We start from the raw sequence: 15,308 nt of genomic DNA on the forward strand, positions 1-15,308 counted from the left end.
CTTGTCAAGTGAAGGACACAAAACAAGCCTAAGTTAACAAACTTGGGGAAGTGATTCAAGGTTGTCATGATGCAATGTTTGGGGATGGGGAAGAGGATACCTCCATGTAATAGATGCTATCCTCCAGAGTGGGATCCTCACATCAAGCGGAGGTCTCATTTACTTTGGCAGAGACTTGCTTAAGTCAAGCAAGTAATCTTCTTTGGAATAGGATATGGCAAGTCTGAAACCAACATTTAAGCATACATACAGACTGACGCATACACACAAACACACACACATAAGCACACCTGGGTTTGATTTTGAATCTGTGTGTCTGTGTGTGTTTGTGTGTGTGTGTGTGACTGTTTGTGTACAGCAAACTTCAGACCCTTCCCAAAGACAGCTTAAAAGTGGAGAGCAATCACTCGCAGTCGCTTTAGATTTATCTCTGTTTGCATCATATTGGTGGGCATGAAAGAACATAAAGGGATAAGACACAAATCCTGCTGCTCTCACAGACATCTGCTTGCAAAGACAGAGTATTATACACACACACACACATAGAAAAACATACACACACACAGACAGAAACACAAATGCACAGATGCACACAACATGCTCATACTTAGGACAGCAAGTGAAACATAGTTTATGTTCATAAATACACACACTTGCTCACTCAGTATATAGATGTGTATGTTCAGTAATATTGCCAGTGTAGCGTACTTTGTGGGTAATGGAAAACAAACAAATTGCAAGACTTTGGCACCAGAGACCAGGCTTTGCATCCTGAGTTACACAAGTTCAGAAACACTTTGGTTAATGTTGGGAAAATATTGTGGTTTGGGGAGAAACAAGTTATCATGGAATGTGGAAACAAGACATCATAGTGCTTTAAATGCCTGAACATAACCATGAAAATGATAATCATGGTTTATGCTAGAATGCCACAAACAGATATTCAATCAGGAAAGACTATGTTGCAGATAGAATGCTAAGATTTCTTGTATGTGGAGAGGGAACCTGGAGACCGAACGTAGGACCTGACTGCTGGAAAGGAGGGAGGAGGAGGGTTGCACATTTGCCTGAATAGACAGCTGAAAGCAAGGAGAGAACACATTTAAAGCAGGATGGCATGCTGTGATTGGATCATGAATTTTGTGGCCAATTCTGGTTTGATTACTAAAAAGTGAATGCCTCTTAACAGCTGAATAGTTTTAGTGAGAGATGATGGTGATTGAAGTTTATTTAGAAGTCTTCCTGAAGGAATTTTGCACTGAGCTTCATTAGAGGGAAAACTAATGTGTTATGACTTTTCAGATACTTTCATTAAAATGTTTTCTCATTAAAAACATAATTTGTGCAACATTCAAACATATTTTCTGCTGTTAATTTGTAGTGTATACATTTAATTTCTAGGAGACAGAGTTGCAACGAAATACATGCTGTAATGTAATCACATCATGGTTCTAACTGCACTTTTTAACTTGGTGTGACAAGGTTGACACGTGTGGCCTATTTGAATTTATTTTCGGACAGAATGTAATCTGTATAGTTCTGTATTGTGGTTTCATTAGTAGGTAATATTTTTAACCAACAGCGGGGACACATCATATCTGCACAAAAAAGTTAGATTCCAGGTTGTGTTGCTAGCAACCCTGGCAGAAAGCCATGTTTAACTATATAACAGAATGTGTGTATATATATATATTATATATATATATATATATATATATATATATATATATATATATATATAAAGCTGAAGCAGATTGGGATGCTTTCTCTTCATGTAAACTGTAAGTACGTTGTCATATCAAACATAATGTCAACAGAATCACTGATCAGCAATCAAGTGGAAGCTCTTGTCTTCCTCTTCTTTCTGTTGTGTCAAAGTCTATCATCAATTTATTTTGCAGGTTATCACATCCTTATTTCTACCTATATTTTACGCTAAGCTATTTAATTCGAGAGTAAAGTGAGGTGAAATGTTAAGTTTAGCTTCATCTCTTCATATCTAGCCCCACTCAATAGTGTCTCCCCCTGTTATTGTTAGACCTATAAAGAACTTGGACTATAGTCTGATGAATGAGGTGACGCTGAGGAAAGCCTGACAGGGGAGACTAAACACCAATGGAATCTCTCCCCTCAATTTTCTTCTCACTTTATCTCTCCCTCCCTCTTCCTTATTTCAGCTCTATCTCTTTCACTTCCTCTGCTTTCCCCTTTCTTCTTCTTCTTCTTCTTCTTCTTCTTCTTCTTCTTCTTCTTCTTCCCTCTTATCTATCTCTCTCTCTCATGGGTCAACTTTACTTTGAGATGAAAAGCAAGTGGCTATCCTTCAGCCTGAGAGCTCCTTGAACACCACACACTCATATATATATGCTTTGCACCCACACACCCCGCACACAGGCACACAAAACCATGTAATAGAGAACCTCGACTTTCTTAGCTCGTCATTAATTCCGGTGTTAGGCTGAAAGCACCTGCTGTGTCCGCCTGCTTTGGGACTTTAAACACTTCACATGAGCCTTATGTGAATGTATATGTGTGTGTGGGTTTATGTTTCCATTAATGCTTGTGTGAAAGGAGCGATAATTCAGTTTCCAATTACCCAGAAAGCGTTTCTCTTTCTCTCTCTGTCTCTCCCTCTCCCTCTCTCTCTCTCTCTCTCTCTCTGAAGAAAGCACTGCTCATTCAGGCATACATCCATTCAGAATTTTTCACGGAATGAAATACAAATAGTAAAAAGCATCAATTTACACATTTAGGACCATTCGTTGTAATGACTGTCATTTTAACCACAATGAGCCCAGTGTTTCAGGTGTTTGCCCATTCATCATCGCTCTGATTCAGTGTTGATTTGCCTGGACAGCGAAGCCAATGCGCATGATCAATGAGTCTTCCCGCTGTGTTGAATTCAAAAGGAGTGACCCCGCTTTCTTTTTCTCCTCTCCTCTCATTGCTTTCTCCCAGTGGAGGGAAAATGTAAGATAGCCACGAACGTTCCTGGTATACACTCACATCTGTCTATACTTCGTAGCTTCTTTTGTTTCATAGTGGATTCAGCACGTTTCCTTTAGTAGCAGTAGTACTGTGATGCAAATAACCAAGACTTGCAGCTTGAAAGACCGCACTTGTAGAAAAAAAAAAACATGTTAGTAAAAGGGTGGAAAAAAACACTATAAGATTTTGTTAATATTTAACAGCAATTAAGCAGCTTTACACAAATTTAGTAGGATTGAGAAGAGAAATCACACTTCCTGATTTTTCTCTGAGATATTTTCACAGTGCTCTAATCGAGGAAATTTGGCTAAGGCAGCAAGTTTGCTTTTAATTAATTTTAGTAATTTACAAGAGATCTGGTAGTGTGATTTTTCACCCTTAAGTGTTTATTAGATGCTTAGTATTCAGCAAGAGTGAATGTGGATCTAAATAATTTATTCGTAAGTGCTTACAGGGTGGAGATAACTTTTTATTTTTCTCTCTGCTATCCACCCTTCCTTTCCTCTTTCTTCCTCCTTCTTTGACTCCAAACTCCCTCTTTCCAACTCCTTCTTCTTTGACTTCCTTACAATATCTTGGATCCTTTTTTCTTGTCTTTTGACCCTAAACCCTATTTTCCCTCTATCACCTTGCTCTGTCTCTGTTATTTGTCCTCTCATCACCATATATTTTTTACCTAAACTTTTGAATACCTTTGTTCATTCTGCCTTACCTGCGTCCTCCACCATCTCCTCCTGTTCAACTTCAAATGTTCCCCCTATTTCCTCTTGCATGTTTCTCTCTTTCTCTCTCTGTTGTTTGTTGCTCCTCCTCGTCTCCCTCCATTTCTCTTGTCCATCTCTCCTTCTCTCCATCTTTTTCAGTGGGAGGAGATCAGTGGGGTGGATGAGCACTACACTCCCATCAGGACCTTCCAGGTTTGCAATGTGATGGAGTACAGCCAGAACAACTGGCTTCGCACCAACTGGATCCCTCGCCAGTCAGCCCAGAAGATCTACGTGGAGCTGAAGTTCACCCTGAGGGACTGCAACTCCATCCCGCTGGTGTTGGGCACCTGCAAGGAGACCTTCAACCTCCTCTACCTGGAGACGGACGACGACCAGGGCAGCCACTTCAGAGAACACCAGTTCACTAAGATTGACACCATCGCCGCTGATGAGAGTTTCACCCAAATGGACCTCGGAGATCGCATTCTCAAGCTCAACACTGAGGTGCGTGAGGTGGGTCCTATGACTAAGAAGGGCTTCTACCTGGCGTTCCAGGACGTGGGCGCCTGCGTAGCTTTAGTTTCAGTGAGGGTTTATTTCAAGAAGTGCCCGCAGACTGTGAGGAATCTGGCCTCCTTCCCTGATACGGTGCCCATGGACTCCCAGTCGCTGGTTGAGGTCAAAGGCTCATGTGTCAATCACTCCAAAGAGGAGGAGCCTCCGCGAATGTACTGCAGCACAGAGGGGGAGTGGCTCGTGCCTATTGGGAAGTGTCTGTGCAACCCAGGATACGAGGAGAGAAGCAACACCTGCCAAAGTAAGACAGCTCTTCTTTCATTAAGTTGCATTTTATTTCTCAGTTCCCTCACACTTTCTGTTTCAAATACGGTGATACATACAAAACAAAGTTTGCCAAGGCTGCAAAGTGTGCAAAGTGTTTGATGAGAAGACTGTCACACTTCATAACTGTCAGCACAGAATTTAATTCCTAATGCCCGACCTTTGTGTATACATGTGTGTATGGTTGTGTGGGTATGGGCATTATGTATGTGGGATACTTTCAAAAGAGGTTTTTCCCACAGTGTTGCTGGATAGTTGTACACGGATGTGTGTGATCTGTTATCCAGGTCTGTGAGCTGCGTGGTGCAGCATGCAGTGGTTCAATAGACATCTTCTGTGTGACACATCATTAGCTATGGGAAGATCTTAACCAGAGCCGCAAGGATGGGACTGATGACCCAGAAGAAAGGAATAGGCTGGAGTGGATGGTGAATAATGAAATAGTTGTGGTGATGGTTGTGGGTGTTGGTGGAGTCATGAGTGGGTAGCTATTGGAGTCTGGAGATTCTCGTCCTCACCAGTCGGTTGTCGCCTGGGAGGTGGTTGCTAAAGCCAAAAAGTACATGTCTGGCTGCTTGGCTTTGCCTTTCATTTTCAGTCTGTCACATCATTATCATCACACATGCATTGCATGGGGATTGATTTAAGTTGTAGCCAGTTGGTTATTGGAAAGAATCAAAACATTTCAATGATAGAAGTTACTGAAACTCTTTGTGGCTCTTGGTGCTACAGAACTTGAAACATTGCTCATTACTCATTACCTAAGGGTTTTACTAGCATATTTGGCTGTTTTCCAAACAACTTGTACATTTATTGTTATTGTCCCTTTGCCTGTACTTGTTCCTCTTCATTTGATTTTACTAACTACTTAGACAAAAGCACCTGATGCCCCTAGTAACTTTTACATCCCCTTTGGGATCAAGCAACCAGTGGGTTCAAAGGTTAAGTGTCCCCATGTGCCTTTCATCTCAGCAGATCCAAGTGTGACTAAAATGAGCAGTTTTATGAGTTAGTAACTTCCCAACAAGCATGTGTATTTTTACCTTTTCAAAAAAGGGCTGTGTGTATGCACATATGCATAACATAACTAGATAACTTTGCAACATTCAATTTCCTGTGTGGCTTCTGTGGCTAGTGTTACAGCTTTTATCAATTACAGTTGCAGTATTTTATCAGTGTTTTTCTGCAACAAGATGTTTTGCTTCCGTACACTAGCTCATCCAGTGCAGCAGCTCCGTAAATGTGTTTTCATAATGTCCCACCATAGGTTTTGTAGAAAGTATATTTAAATACATAAAATATAGTATACAATATATGTTAAAGCAGTAAGTTAAACGTATATGTATGTATGTTATGTGTTAAATATCCTGTAAATAATGTAAAATTACAACAGAAGTGGTTGCTTAATTTATGCTTCACTGATTTATGTTTCTGTATATTTTGTTTGACCATGCCAAAGACAAACAGCTGAGACGGAATCTCCAGCTGCATGTGAAACTCCCACCTTCCCTTTGTTGTGGCTGGTTTCTATGGTCAATATTGGACAAGATATGCCTCTGCCAAAAGAGCCAGGCACAGCATCTAGTGGCTGTGCCACAATGGCTTTAAAGGTCCAATGTGTAGAAATTTCTCCCATCTAGAATTGAGATCATATATTGCAATCAACTTTCTCGTGCCATGCTGTTCAAAGTGCGTATGACAGCCACGGTAGCCTTCACACTTCAAAAAGCCGGTCTTTTGCTCTTTTCACTATCCTTTTTCTTTTTCTGGGTGAAGAAGAAGACTCCTCTTCCTGAAATTTGGATTTTGAATATGCTTGGTCCTCCATGTTTCCTTCTTCAAACTTGCCGTGGCCTGAAAGTGACGATACCCATTAGCAGCATTAGCAGAAACTGTGAGTTTATCTTGTGACAGCGAAGATGCGAAAGGCGGAGCAGTATATCCTGTATGTCCCTTACCAGCTAACCTGTTTCAAGATGGCGCATGAATATGGAGCGTCTTCCCCAGTTCATGCAATTGGCAACCTAAAATTTCAAGCCAAAAGAAATACTTGGAATTGGTGGTGGTGGTAAATATTCATGAAAAAGGACAAGTTTGTGAACGGACAACACTGATTTTGATAATGAACAACTAAACATGTTACACACTGGACCTTAAAGTAAAAAAAAAAAAAAAGTTTGTCTTTAGCTCTTAGTTCTAGCTATTGTTGCTGGCCCTAAATGCTCCCATGTTCATCAACTCTCTCGTCTCCAGAAACATGCTCAGTGTTAATTTAAGATCAAAGGCGGTCTCTCAGGTCAAGCCCCTGCTGTCAGAGACAAGGGAAGCTCCTTTTCTGGGGCTGTGGACTGCAGACGAGCCTGTCTCACTGTCCAGATGCGAGGAGAAACTTTGTCGCAGCTGTCAGATGAAAACCTCATATGTGCAATATGTAAACAGCTTGGGGGAGAAGGTAAATTGTAGGCAAAAGAATGACAAACAAAATAAGGGTTTTCATGACGTATGAATGTGCAGGTTTAAAAGAAACATTTGACCGGGGCCATTTACTTCCAAACCGTATTTACTTCCATAAAAAATGTGTTTAAAGACCTTTAAAGGCATTCAAATAGCTCTTAATTAGAAGTAAATTGTGTGATTTCTAAATCTTTATCCTAATGATATATAGGGGAAATAAACTATTTTGTTATAATATTTTATTCAAAATGTGTGCAGCTTCAATCCACAAATTCAGCTTCCCCCCCAAATTTGAAAGGACAACAGTTGTAGTTAGAATAGGATGTGATGTAGACAAATGGAAGCCCGCTGTCCCCCTTCATACCACCCTCCTTTCACTGTCTCTGTGAATTGTGTGAATGTTGGGATGTATTTGACAATCTCTTATTAGTTTTAGAGAGGTCTAATGGACTCTAATAAGGTCTTATGTTACCCTGGAGTGGGACAGCTGCACCAACAGGCCCCCACAACCCCCGTGTGCAGCCGTTGGGGGCCCCAGCGCACAGCTTGCTCTCCAGGCCCTCTGTGTTAACAGATAGATGACTGCATGCGGATTAGGTCACCGTACAGACAGATAGCGAGATAGATGAAAACATGTTTACAGTGCTACAGACAGATAAAAAGGTATGAAATGAACAGATGTCTGAACCACAGTTTCTCAAGTGTTTACATGTCACAGACAGAAATCAGGCCCCAAACACACTTGGTCATATTTTAACTAATGACTCCACAGAAAAGGTTGTTGATTTATTATTAAATTGGCTGTACAAGGGGAAAAATGTGCATTCTATAATTGGATACTCTTTCTTACATTGCTGTTTCTCTAAAATAAACAAACAAAATGACATTCAGCTAAGACCACTAATATGATGAATAATCTAGTAACAAAACATACAATTGTTTGGATTTGGTGTTTTGGTGTTGGGTGCTTTGACCGTTCCGAGTCAGACAGATAGAGCACCTTTGCTGAATATTACATGCTTTGACACCTCGAAGCAGCATCTTCTATTAACCTATGCGTCTTTTCTATGTGTGTGTGTGTGTGTGTGTGTGTGTGTGTGTGTGTGTGTGTGTGTGTGTGTGTGTGTGTGCATGTGTGTGAGCGTGTGTGTGTGTGTATGTGGCTATGAGTGACAGAGGAAACGAGAGAGAGGAGAGCAGTTGCCCTTGTTTACACAGACTTCAAAGTGTGTTTAATGGCTTTAATAGAATACACTCCAGTATTGGACATTATCTTGCTTGGTGTGTGTGTGTGTGTGTGTGTGTGTGTGTGTGGTGTAGCCTGAAATGTTTGCGAAAGCGGGGATGTTTATTCAGTGGCGCCCTCAAAGGAACACTTGAATTCTGTCTGGCTTTGGCAATGGGACACTGTGTGTGAGCTGCTGTTACCAGAGTGTGTGTGTATGTGTGTGTGTGTGATATGCATGTGTGTGGCGGATGGCTGCATTACATACTTCACATAATGCAGTGTATATTGCTGTGAGCATATTTTGATATTTCATCATTCATATCAGGGCAGATGTCAACGGATCTTTTGTCAGGGAGAATCTCAGTGAGTGCATGTGCCGTTTTTTTAGACTGTACGAGGTGAATGGAAGCGTCCGTCATCGTCTGGATTACTGTATTTTTTGTGACCAGGCTTTGGCTTTTCCACAGAGAATGTGAGGCCTGATCTAATCTCGATAAGTCAGTCTTTCATCTGTCATTAGAACAGACTGGAGCAGGTGAACTAACTCCTATCCACCATCAGCGTGAAATTCCTGCAACCCTAATTTGATCCTAAAACAGCAAACGGATGTCTGTCTGTCGAGTTTGAGTATGAATGTGTGTGTGTGTGTGTGTGTGCGTGTGAGTGTGCGTGTGTTAAGTGTGTGTGAGTGTGTGTTGCAAATGCAAGCAGCTGTTCTGCTGTGCGTTGCGGAGAGACCCAGGTTTACATTCTTACTGGATTCATCAAGACACACAATCCTCAAATTTGCCAGTACCATAATGCTTGTTGGAATTACAGATATACAGAAAATCTATATACACAGACACAGGGACACATATACTCAAGCATACTTAAGCCCGAGTTGCTGGTTTTGCATGAATTACTTACCAAATTGTATTATAAGTGGAAGAAGAGAACAGCACTAAAAATGAAAGTAATTTTGCCACGTTTTAAAGGCACTATAAGGTAAAGATAATTTGCACTAATGATACATGTTCTAAAATGATTTGTTTTTGACGACTGCAATGATTTCAGCATTCATTTTTTTCAGTCTCTGCTCACCCCTGTGGCTGATGGTCTTGGCCGCTGATTCAAAGACCTCTGTCCATCTAATGTTGAATGTTTTATATCACTCTCCACTCTCTCGCTAAAGTGATTTAGCTGCTGCCCTCATGCACAGACATGCTTGGCCTTTGGGCAGACACGTTATACAATACATCTTTTATTGGCTGTGTCACGCAAACATACATCAAGCTGACCAATGAAATGCTCAAGCTCAGTACTCCAAAATCCAAAATGTAGCATCCATTTTATCATTTGGTTTGAAGCAAAGCTTTAACAATCATTTAAATGACTCCCTGTATTGTGATTGGGGTTGCTGGAACTGCTAATGAGGGATTTTTCTCCCTAAGTTGGTTTTAAAATGAAGGGGAGCCAGGTGAGGTTTTCGAAAAAACCCCTTTTGCTTTTTAAATTGCAAAAAAAAAAACTCACATGCCAGGGGGTTGTTGACCCACACCAAACTAAAAACCCCAAAAATGGAATTTTTCAGTTTTGGATGAGACTCTAAAGGGATGCCGGGGGTTGTTGTTTTGCGTTTCTGTTTTTTAGGAATTGGGGCTTCTCTGCCCGGATCAGAAACCCTTAAGCAATCCAATTTAACTTGGGCCCCAAACCCCTTTTAAGTTAAAAACCAGTTTTTAAAGTTTTAAAGCATTTTAAGTTAAAACCATGTTTTTTTAAGAATTAAGGTGGGATTTTTAAATTTTTTTGTTACAATTGTTCTTTCTTTTAGCCAAAAAAAAAGTAATGCTAAAACTTTAGCATTTTTTTTTTCTACTTTAAATATTTTAATTTTTTAAAATATAGGCCCCAAATTTGTAAAAGCCACAGCATGCGAAACCCCGGTCATGATTCCATCTTCCTTTTTATTTTTCATTTTACCCTTGTTTTTTACTGTGTTTTATTTTAAAATTTTTTGCCAGGCGGGGGGGCGGGGTGCTGTGAAATTATGGGGCTATTTGGGTCCTTTGGTCCCTTTGGAAAAGGCTCGGGTTTGGGTTTTGTTTGGGCCCTTATATAAGGGCCCCGCTCTCCACAAGAAAAAGGGCAGTTCTTCAAACAAAAACCCCCCTTTCCCCCCAAATTAAATGAAAAGTATTTTGATCGAGCCCCAAAAGGCTTTTATATATATTAAAATATATATTAGATATATTAAAATCCAGATTTTTTTTGGGCTTTTTGTTAGCAAATAGCTTTTCATTAATATTTGTTTCTCGTTTTGTGCAATGAAGTTGCATTTTTATCCCCGTTCCGGGTCCCCGGGCCCCCTTGGGGGGGCCCTTTTTTCCCCCAGCCCCCCCAAACGTAAACCAAAAATTGCCCACATTGACAAAGGGAGCTGCACAGGGGTAGCAGGGGGAAAGCAAGCCTGTTCGGGTTTGGGATTTAGTTTTTGGGTTTGGGATTTCCATGTCCTTTTTGAGAGAAAGGGTTTCCCCATATACTTTGCCCCCACAATTTTCAAATGTAACCAGTCCCGTGCCTTTGTGGGGGTGTTTGGGTGAATGAAGTGTTATGGGTAAAGGGGTTTAACAATAGTGTTCATGTATCCGGGCCTCCTTTTTTGTCAGTTTGCCCTTTAAAGTGGAGGCTTTTCCCCGCGGGTGCCTTTGGGCGTGCCCCTGCCCGGATTCCCCCTTTTTTTGGAAATTAAAAGGAGGGAGAGGGTGGAAAGGGCAAGGGGCCCGGATTGGGGGTGCCCCCAGTGGCCAAAAGGGCTTTTTAATTTTTCACATTCTTTTAAATATTTGCGGGAAAAAAAAAGTGGGAGGCTAAAAAATACCAATGAAATCACGTGTCCCATCCAAAATTTGCAGAAAACCATTTATAGAAAAAGAGACAGCTTTCTAAAGGGTTTAGGGCCCGAAAACCCTTTTGGGGAAAATCTTTTGGGGTTTTATTGGGGGTTTTTCTTATCGGGCCCGTAGTTGTGTTCCTCCCGGTATTTTTTTGGGGCATTTTGAAGGGGCACATTAGAACAGGTCGATGGAAAAAGGGAATTTTTTAAAAAGTTTACAAATTGCCAAAAAAATTTTTTAGGTGGGTTTTACATTTTTTGAGAAAGAGTTTTGAAAAATGGGAGATGGAAAAAGCTTTGCCGAATAAGTTGTGACGTAACTCACATTATTAGTCCCGGTATCCATTGGATGGGGGAAGGATCGGGATATGGGTCCCATCTAGTGCGCTGTACACTTGTGGCACAAGGTGCGTAATGGAATTGCAGTGTGCTTTTGCTTGTGCCTCCGCCACGTCGGGCAAATTGACAAATTGGTTCAACAGCTTGAATGGTATGGCCCTGCACACGGCGTATACCGCGGTGAACGGTTGTCTTGCTGACACCAAATGTCTGTGTCAAAACCCTGTATTCTGCACAGGCGGCCAACTTGTACAATGCTACTTCTCTCCATTTAGCCAAAGAACTTAGCTTCTTAACTCTTTGATATAGGCAGCCGGTTTGCTATCAACAACCACAAACTATGCTTTGCGTGGTCTAGTTTATTCGCTCTGAACCAGTTGATGGCTTCTAATTCGTATTTTTGTTTGTTTTGTAGCATTTTAAAAGTTTGCTTAACATTTGCTTGGAAACATGGCTATTTACCTCATATGTCTCAAGTTGCATTGCATCTTGCTCTGTTTACCCTCGTTTATTAACTTTTAAGCAACTGTCTTGTGGTTAAACAAAGGGCAATCCATGCTTTCAAGTTGCTCCTACAATAATGTGGGACTGTTTAAAAGTGCATCCTTATTTCAAGTTGATCTATTTGTGTTCATTTTTTATTTCCTACTGTTTCTATCGCTGCCCAAATTTGCAGTCCCTCCAGAACTGTTTGACTTTTTGAGGATCTTCCATAACCTTGATGTTCATGAAAAAACCTGAGCTAATTAAAGCATGCAGAGAAGCCCACAGCAATCATACTGACTCCCACTCCACAACACAGCAGCCGGGAGGGAAATCTGACTGGAGGGAGGGAGGGGGAAAGAGAGAGAGAGAGAGAGAGAGAGAGAGAGAGAGAGAGAGAGAGAGAGAGAGCTAATGAGCACAGCGTTAATTAGAGACACAATTCAGCTGTAGTCCAAAGGCAGGAATTACTCACTAAGCAAGAAACTCAGCAATAATGCTGTATATGCTCATATACACATCTGTGGGTGTGGGTGTGTGTGTGTGTGTGTGTCATTGAGAGTGAGAGTTCCTTCATGCACGAGAGAGAGAGAGAGAGAGAGAGAGAGAGAGAGAGAGAGGGTACACATCCATATGCTTAGCCATTGCTGTACAAGCAGATTGAAAGCCTAAATCTGCATATGTCGGGTTATTATGGATCCCATGCAACTTCTAGGCAAGTCCCGCCCTACGAAGCAGCCCGATTGATTGGGGTTAGGCATTGACCTTGAGTAGTTAAGGTCAGGATAGGCAACAGGGGATCAGACCTGGGCAAATCAAGTTTCAGTACATTGCCTGGCCAATAGTAGAGTGTGAATGCTATTGAAGGGCGGGTCTTGCCTAGAAATGGCATGGTTTCTATAATAACGCACATACTGTAAGTGTGCTTGAGTTTTAGTCCCTCTTAAATCAATGTTTACCTCCGTATCCGGTGTGCACACGCACAGTGTTCTGATGCAGTGTCAATCTGTGAGTGTGTATGTGTATGTGTGTGCGTGCACGTATGCCTGTGTGAGTGTGTTTCTGCCATGCTGGGCCAAGCAGGAGGCTGTAGCCAAAGATGCAGGGAAGGTTTTTTCATTCGGTGTATTATTGCCTGTTTGCTTTTCTCTTTATGGACCTTCCAGTTCAGGCTGAGGGTGGCGGGTGAGCCTGTCACCCCGGGGCCCTGGTACTTTTAGGACTTCAAAGCTGTTGGTAACCACAGGCTCAGGAATTCAACTTAACACACACAGGCAAATACACTCACATGCACGCACATACACAACCAGGCTTAAAACAGAAATGGTGGGATATATAGATGGGGTGTTTATTTGTTGGAGAGGCTTATGCAATTGACAAGACCACTTCACAGTGGTCAGTCTTTGTTGTGTGTGTGTGTGTGTGTGTGTGTGTGTGTGGTGTGTGTGTGTGTGTGTGTATGTGTGTGTTTGTGTGTGTGTGTGTGTGTGTGTGTGTGTGTATGTGTGTGTACTATGGTCTGCATGCAGGATGCATATGCAAAAAAATAAGACAAAAAAGAACACATATATCATTTCTGTATATGTGCATGCTTCTGTGCATTCCCATTCAGCCAACAGGCGTTTCTTAAAACTAGACGGACAATCACTGTGGGAATGCCGACAATACTGAAGTGTGTGTACATGTGTGTGAACGTGTGTGTCAGTGGACAGGCAAGGACAGCGGGATGGACACTGCTGGAAACATCCTGTTTGGATACACATGTAATGGAACAGGGGGGGAAATGGGAAGAGTTGAACAGGGGAGTCACTCCATCATTCCTGATAGATGAGAGGGAGCAAGCTGGAGAGAGAAGAGAGGGGGGGAGGTAAAGGCGAGAGAGAAATAAAGCGAGCTGTCACTGGGATATAGACCCCGACTGAAAACTCTTTGGCGCAGGATGCCTGTTTTGTGATTTTTGACGTTACCGCAATCAATTCAACATATATATTCATTTTTGTCCTACTAATCCTTTTCCTGAGTGCATGTCTCTTAATTGTTCCTGTATGTTGATTGATAAAAAGATTTTCCACCACAACAGGAAGACACAATGGTCGCAAAATTAAATAAACCATCAGTGGAATTTCCAATAGTCAATTCGTATTTGGCCTTTCTTTGTCACTGTTAAATGCAATCGTGATTTTAAGTTATCACAAAAGCATATTCCCCCCTGCTTTATGTCTATTTTGCATAAAAACAGATGAAAAAATAAAACATTACAAAACTGCTCTTGAATAAGTGATTATAAAAATATTATTTTGTTAAAACACAGCTTCATCTTTTTTGTTGTTTCAATTACTTACTATGGACACTGGCTCGTCTACAGCATAATCAGCAGCTCCTTTGCATTTCACTTAACCCTTTTTTTCTCCTCACTTTCTATTATCACTTTCTACTACTATCAGTCTTTCACTTCCCAACTCTGCATATGTTATTATGTCCATTGCTTTGATGTACACTTTCAGCAGAGGATGGAGTTTTAATGACTGCAAAAGAGCTAAATTAGAGGCCCGTCAGCCATAGCTTGTCAAAGAGCCTAATCGTAATACTACTACTACTACTACTACTACTACTTCTATATTCAATGTAAGCCTATATGGCATTATGTATCTAACTTATGCATTAAAACAAGCATATTACTGTAAATCTATTGTGTGTTATGTCTGCTGTCCTTGGTGCTGAAGATGCCCTCGGCTGCAACCTCAGACACATCTAGGCTGCGGCTGTCAAGTGTCTCCCTTATCTAAACACATTCTGTAGGCATGTATAGTGACACTGCGTTTAGTTGTCAGAAGCAGCATCTCATTGTACAGCTGCGATGTGTTCAGTGAAGAGATGACTCCCAATGTCATTTCAGTTTGAAGAACCCAAGCGTCGCCGCATAAATGTCTGTCTTCCAGCAGCTTCCTCGCTGTGCTGCCACATCACAGATGTCAGCATAACAACCTTTCTGTTTCAACAAACACTGCACTCTTTAATGACAGTCAACCAAAGAAAAGCAATGTCTGTTTTAACACTGTATAGAGTAAGGGCACAACATGGAAGTCTAGTGGTAATTCTGCTTTGAGGCCTTTGTCAGTTACTATTGATGTAGTGACACATTGCAAATTGTTGCACTCATCTGTCCAAGTACTCACACTCACAGTGTTTTGGGAGACATTTGATCCAGTACTTTCTGCGTTGACAGCACCGACACTTTGCTCTAATGCTAAATTATGTGACACATATCAATCATAGTCCAAGCACTCATCCACAAACTTAACATACTGGGGTACTGACTTGGTGTCGGAGGAGTGTAGGGCGATTTCTCATGCCCCTATTATACCGTATTTGTCTTTTTTTCCCTTTA

General features: G+C 41.3%; 1 protein-coding gene across 1 annotated transcript in view; it reads left to right on the forward strand.

Annotated features, from left to right (window-relative positions):
* Positions 1-15,308, forward strand: part of epha3 (eph receptor A3) — a 98,984-nt gene that overhangs the window by 12,891 nt on the left and 70,785 nt on the right. Inside the window, 2 exon segments of the mRNA XM_032530303.1 lie at positions 2,959-2,970; positions 3,852-4,512. Coding sequence (XP_032386194.1) covers positions 2,959-2,970; positions 3,852-4,512 — 673 coding nt within the window.

The sequence above is a fragment of the Etheostoma spectabile genome, chromosome 11, assembly GCF_008692095.1.
Source record: "Etheostoma spectabile isolate EspeVRDwgs_2016 chromosome 11, UIUC_Espe_1.0, whole genome shotgun sequence".
Taxonomy (NCBI): Eukaryota; Metazoa; Chordata; class Actinopteri; order Perciformes; family Percidae; genus Etheostoma; species Etheostoma spectabile.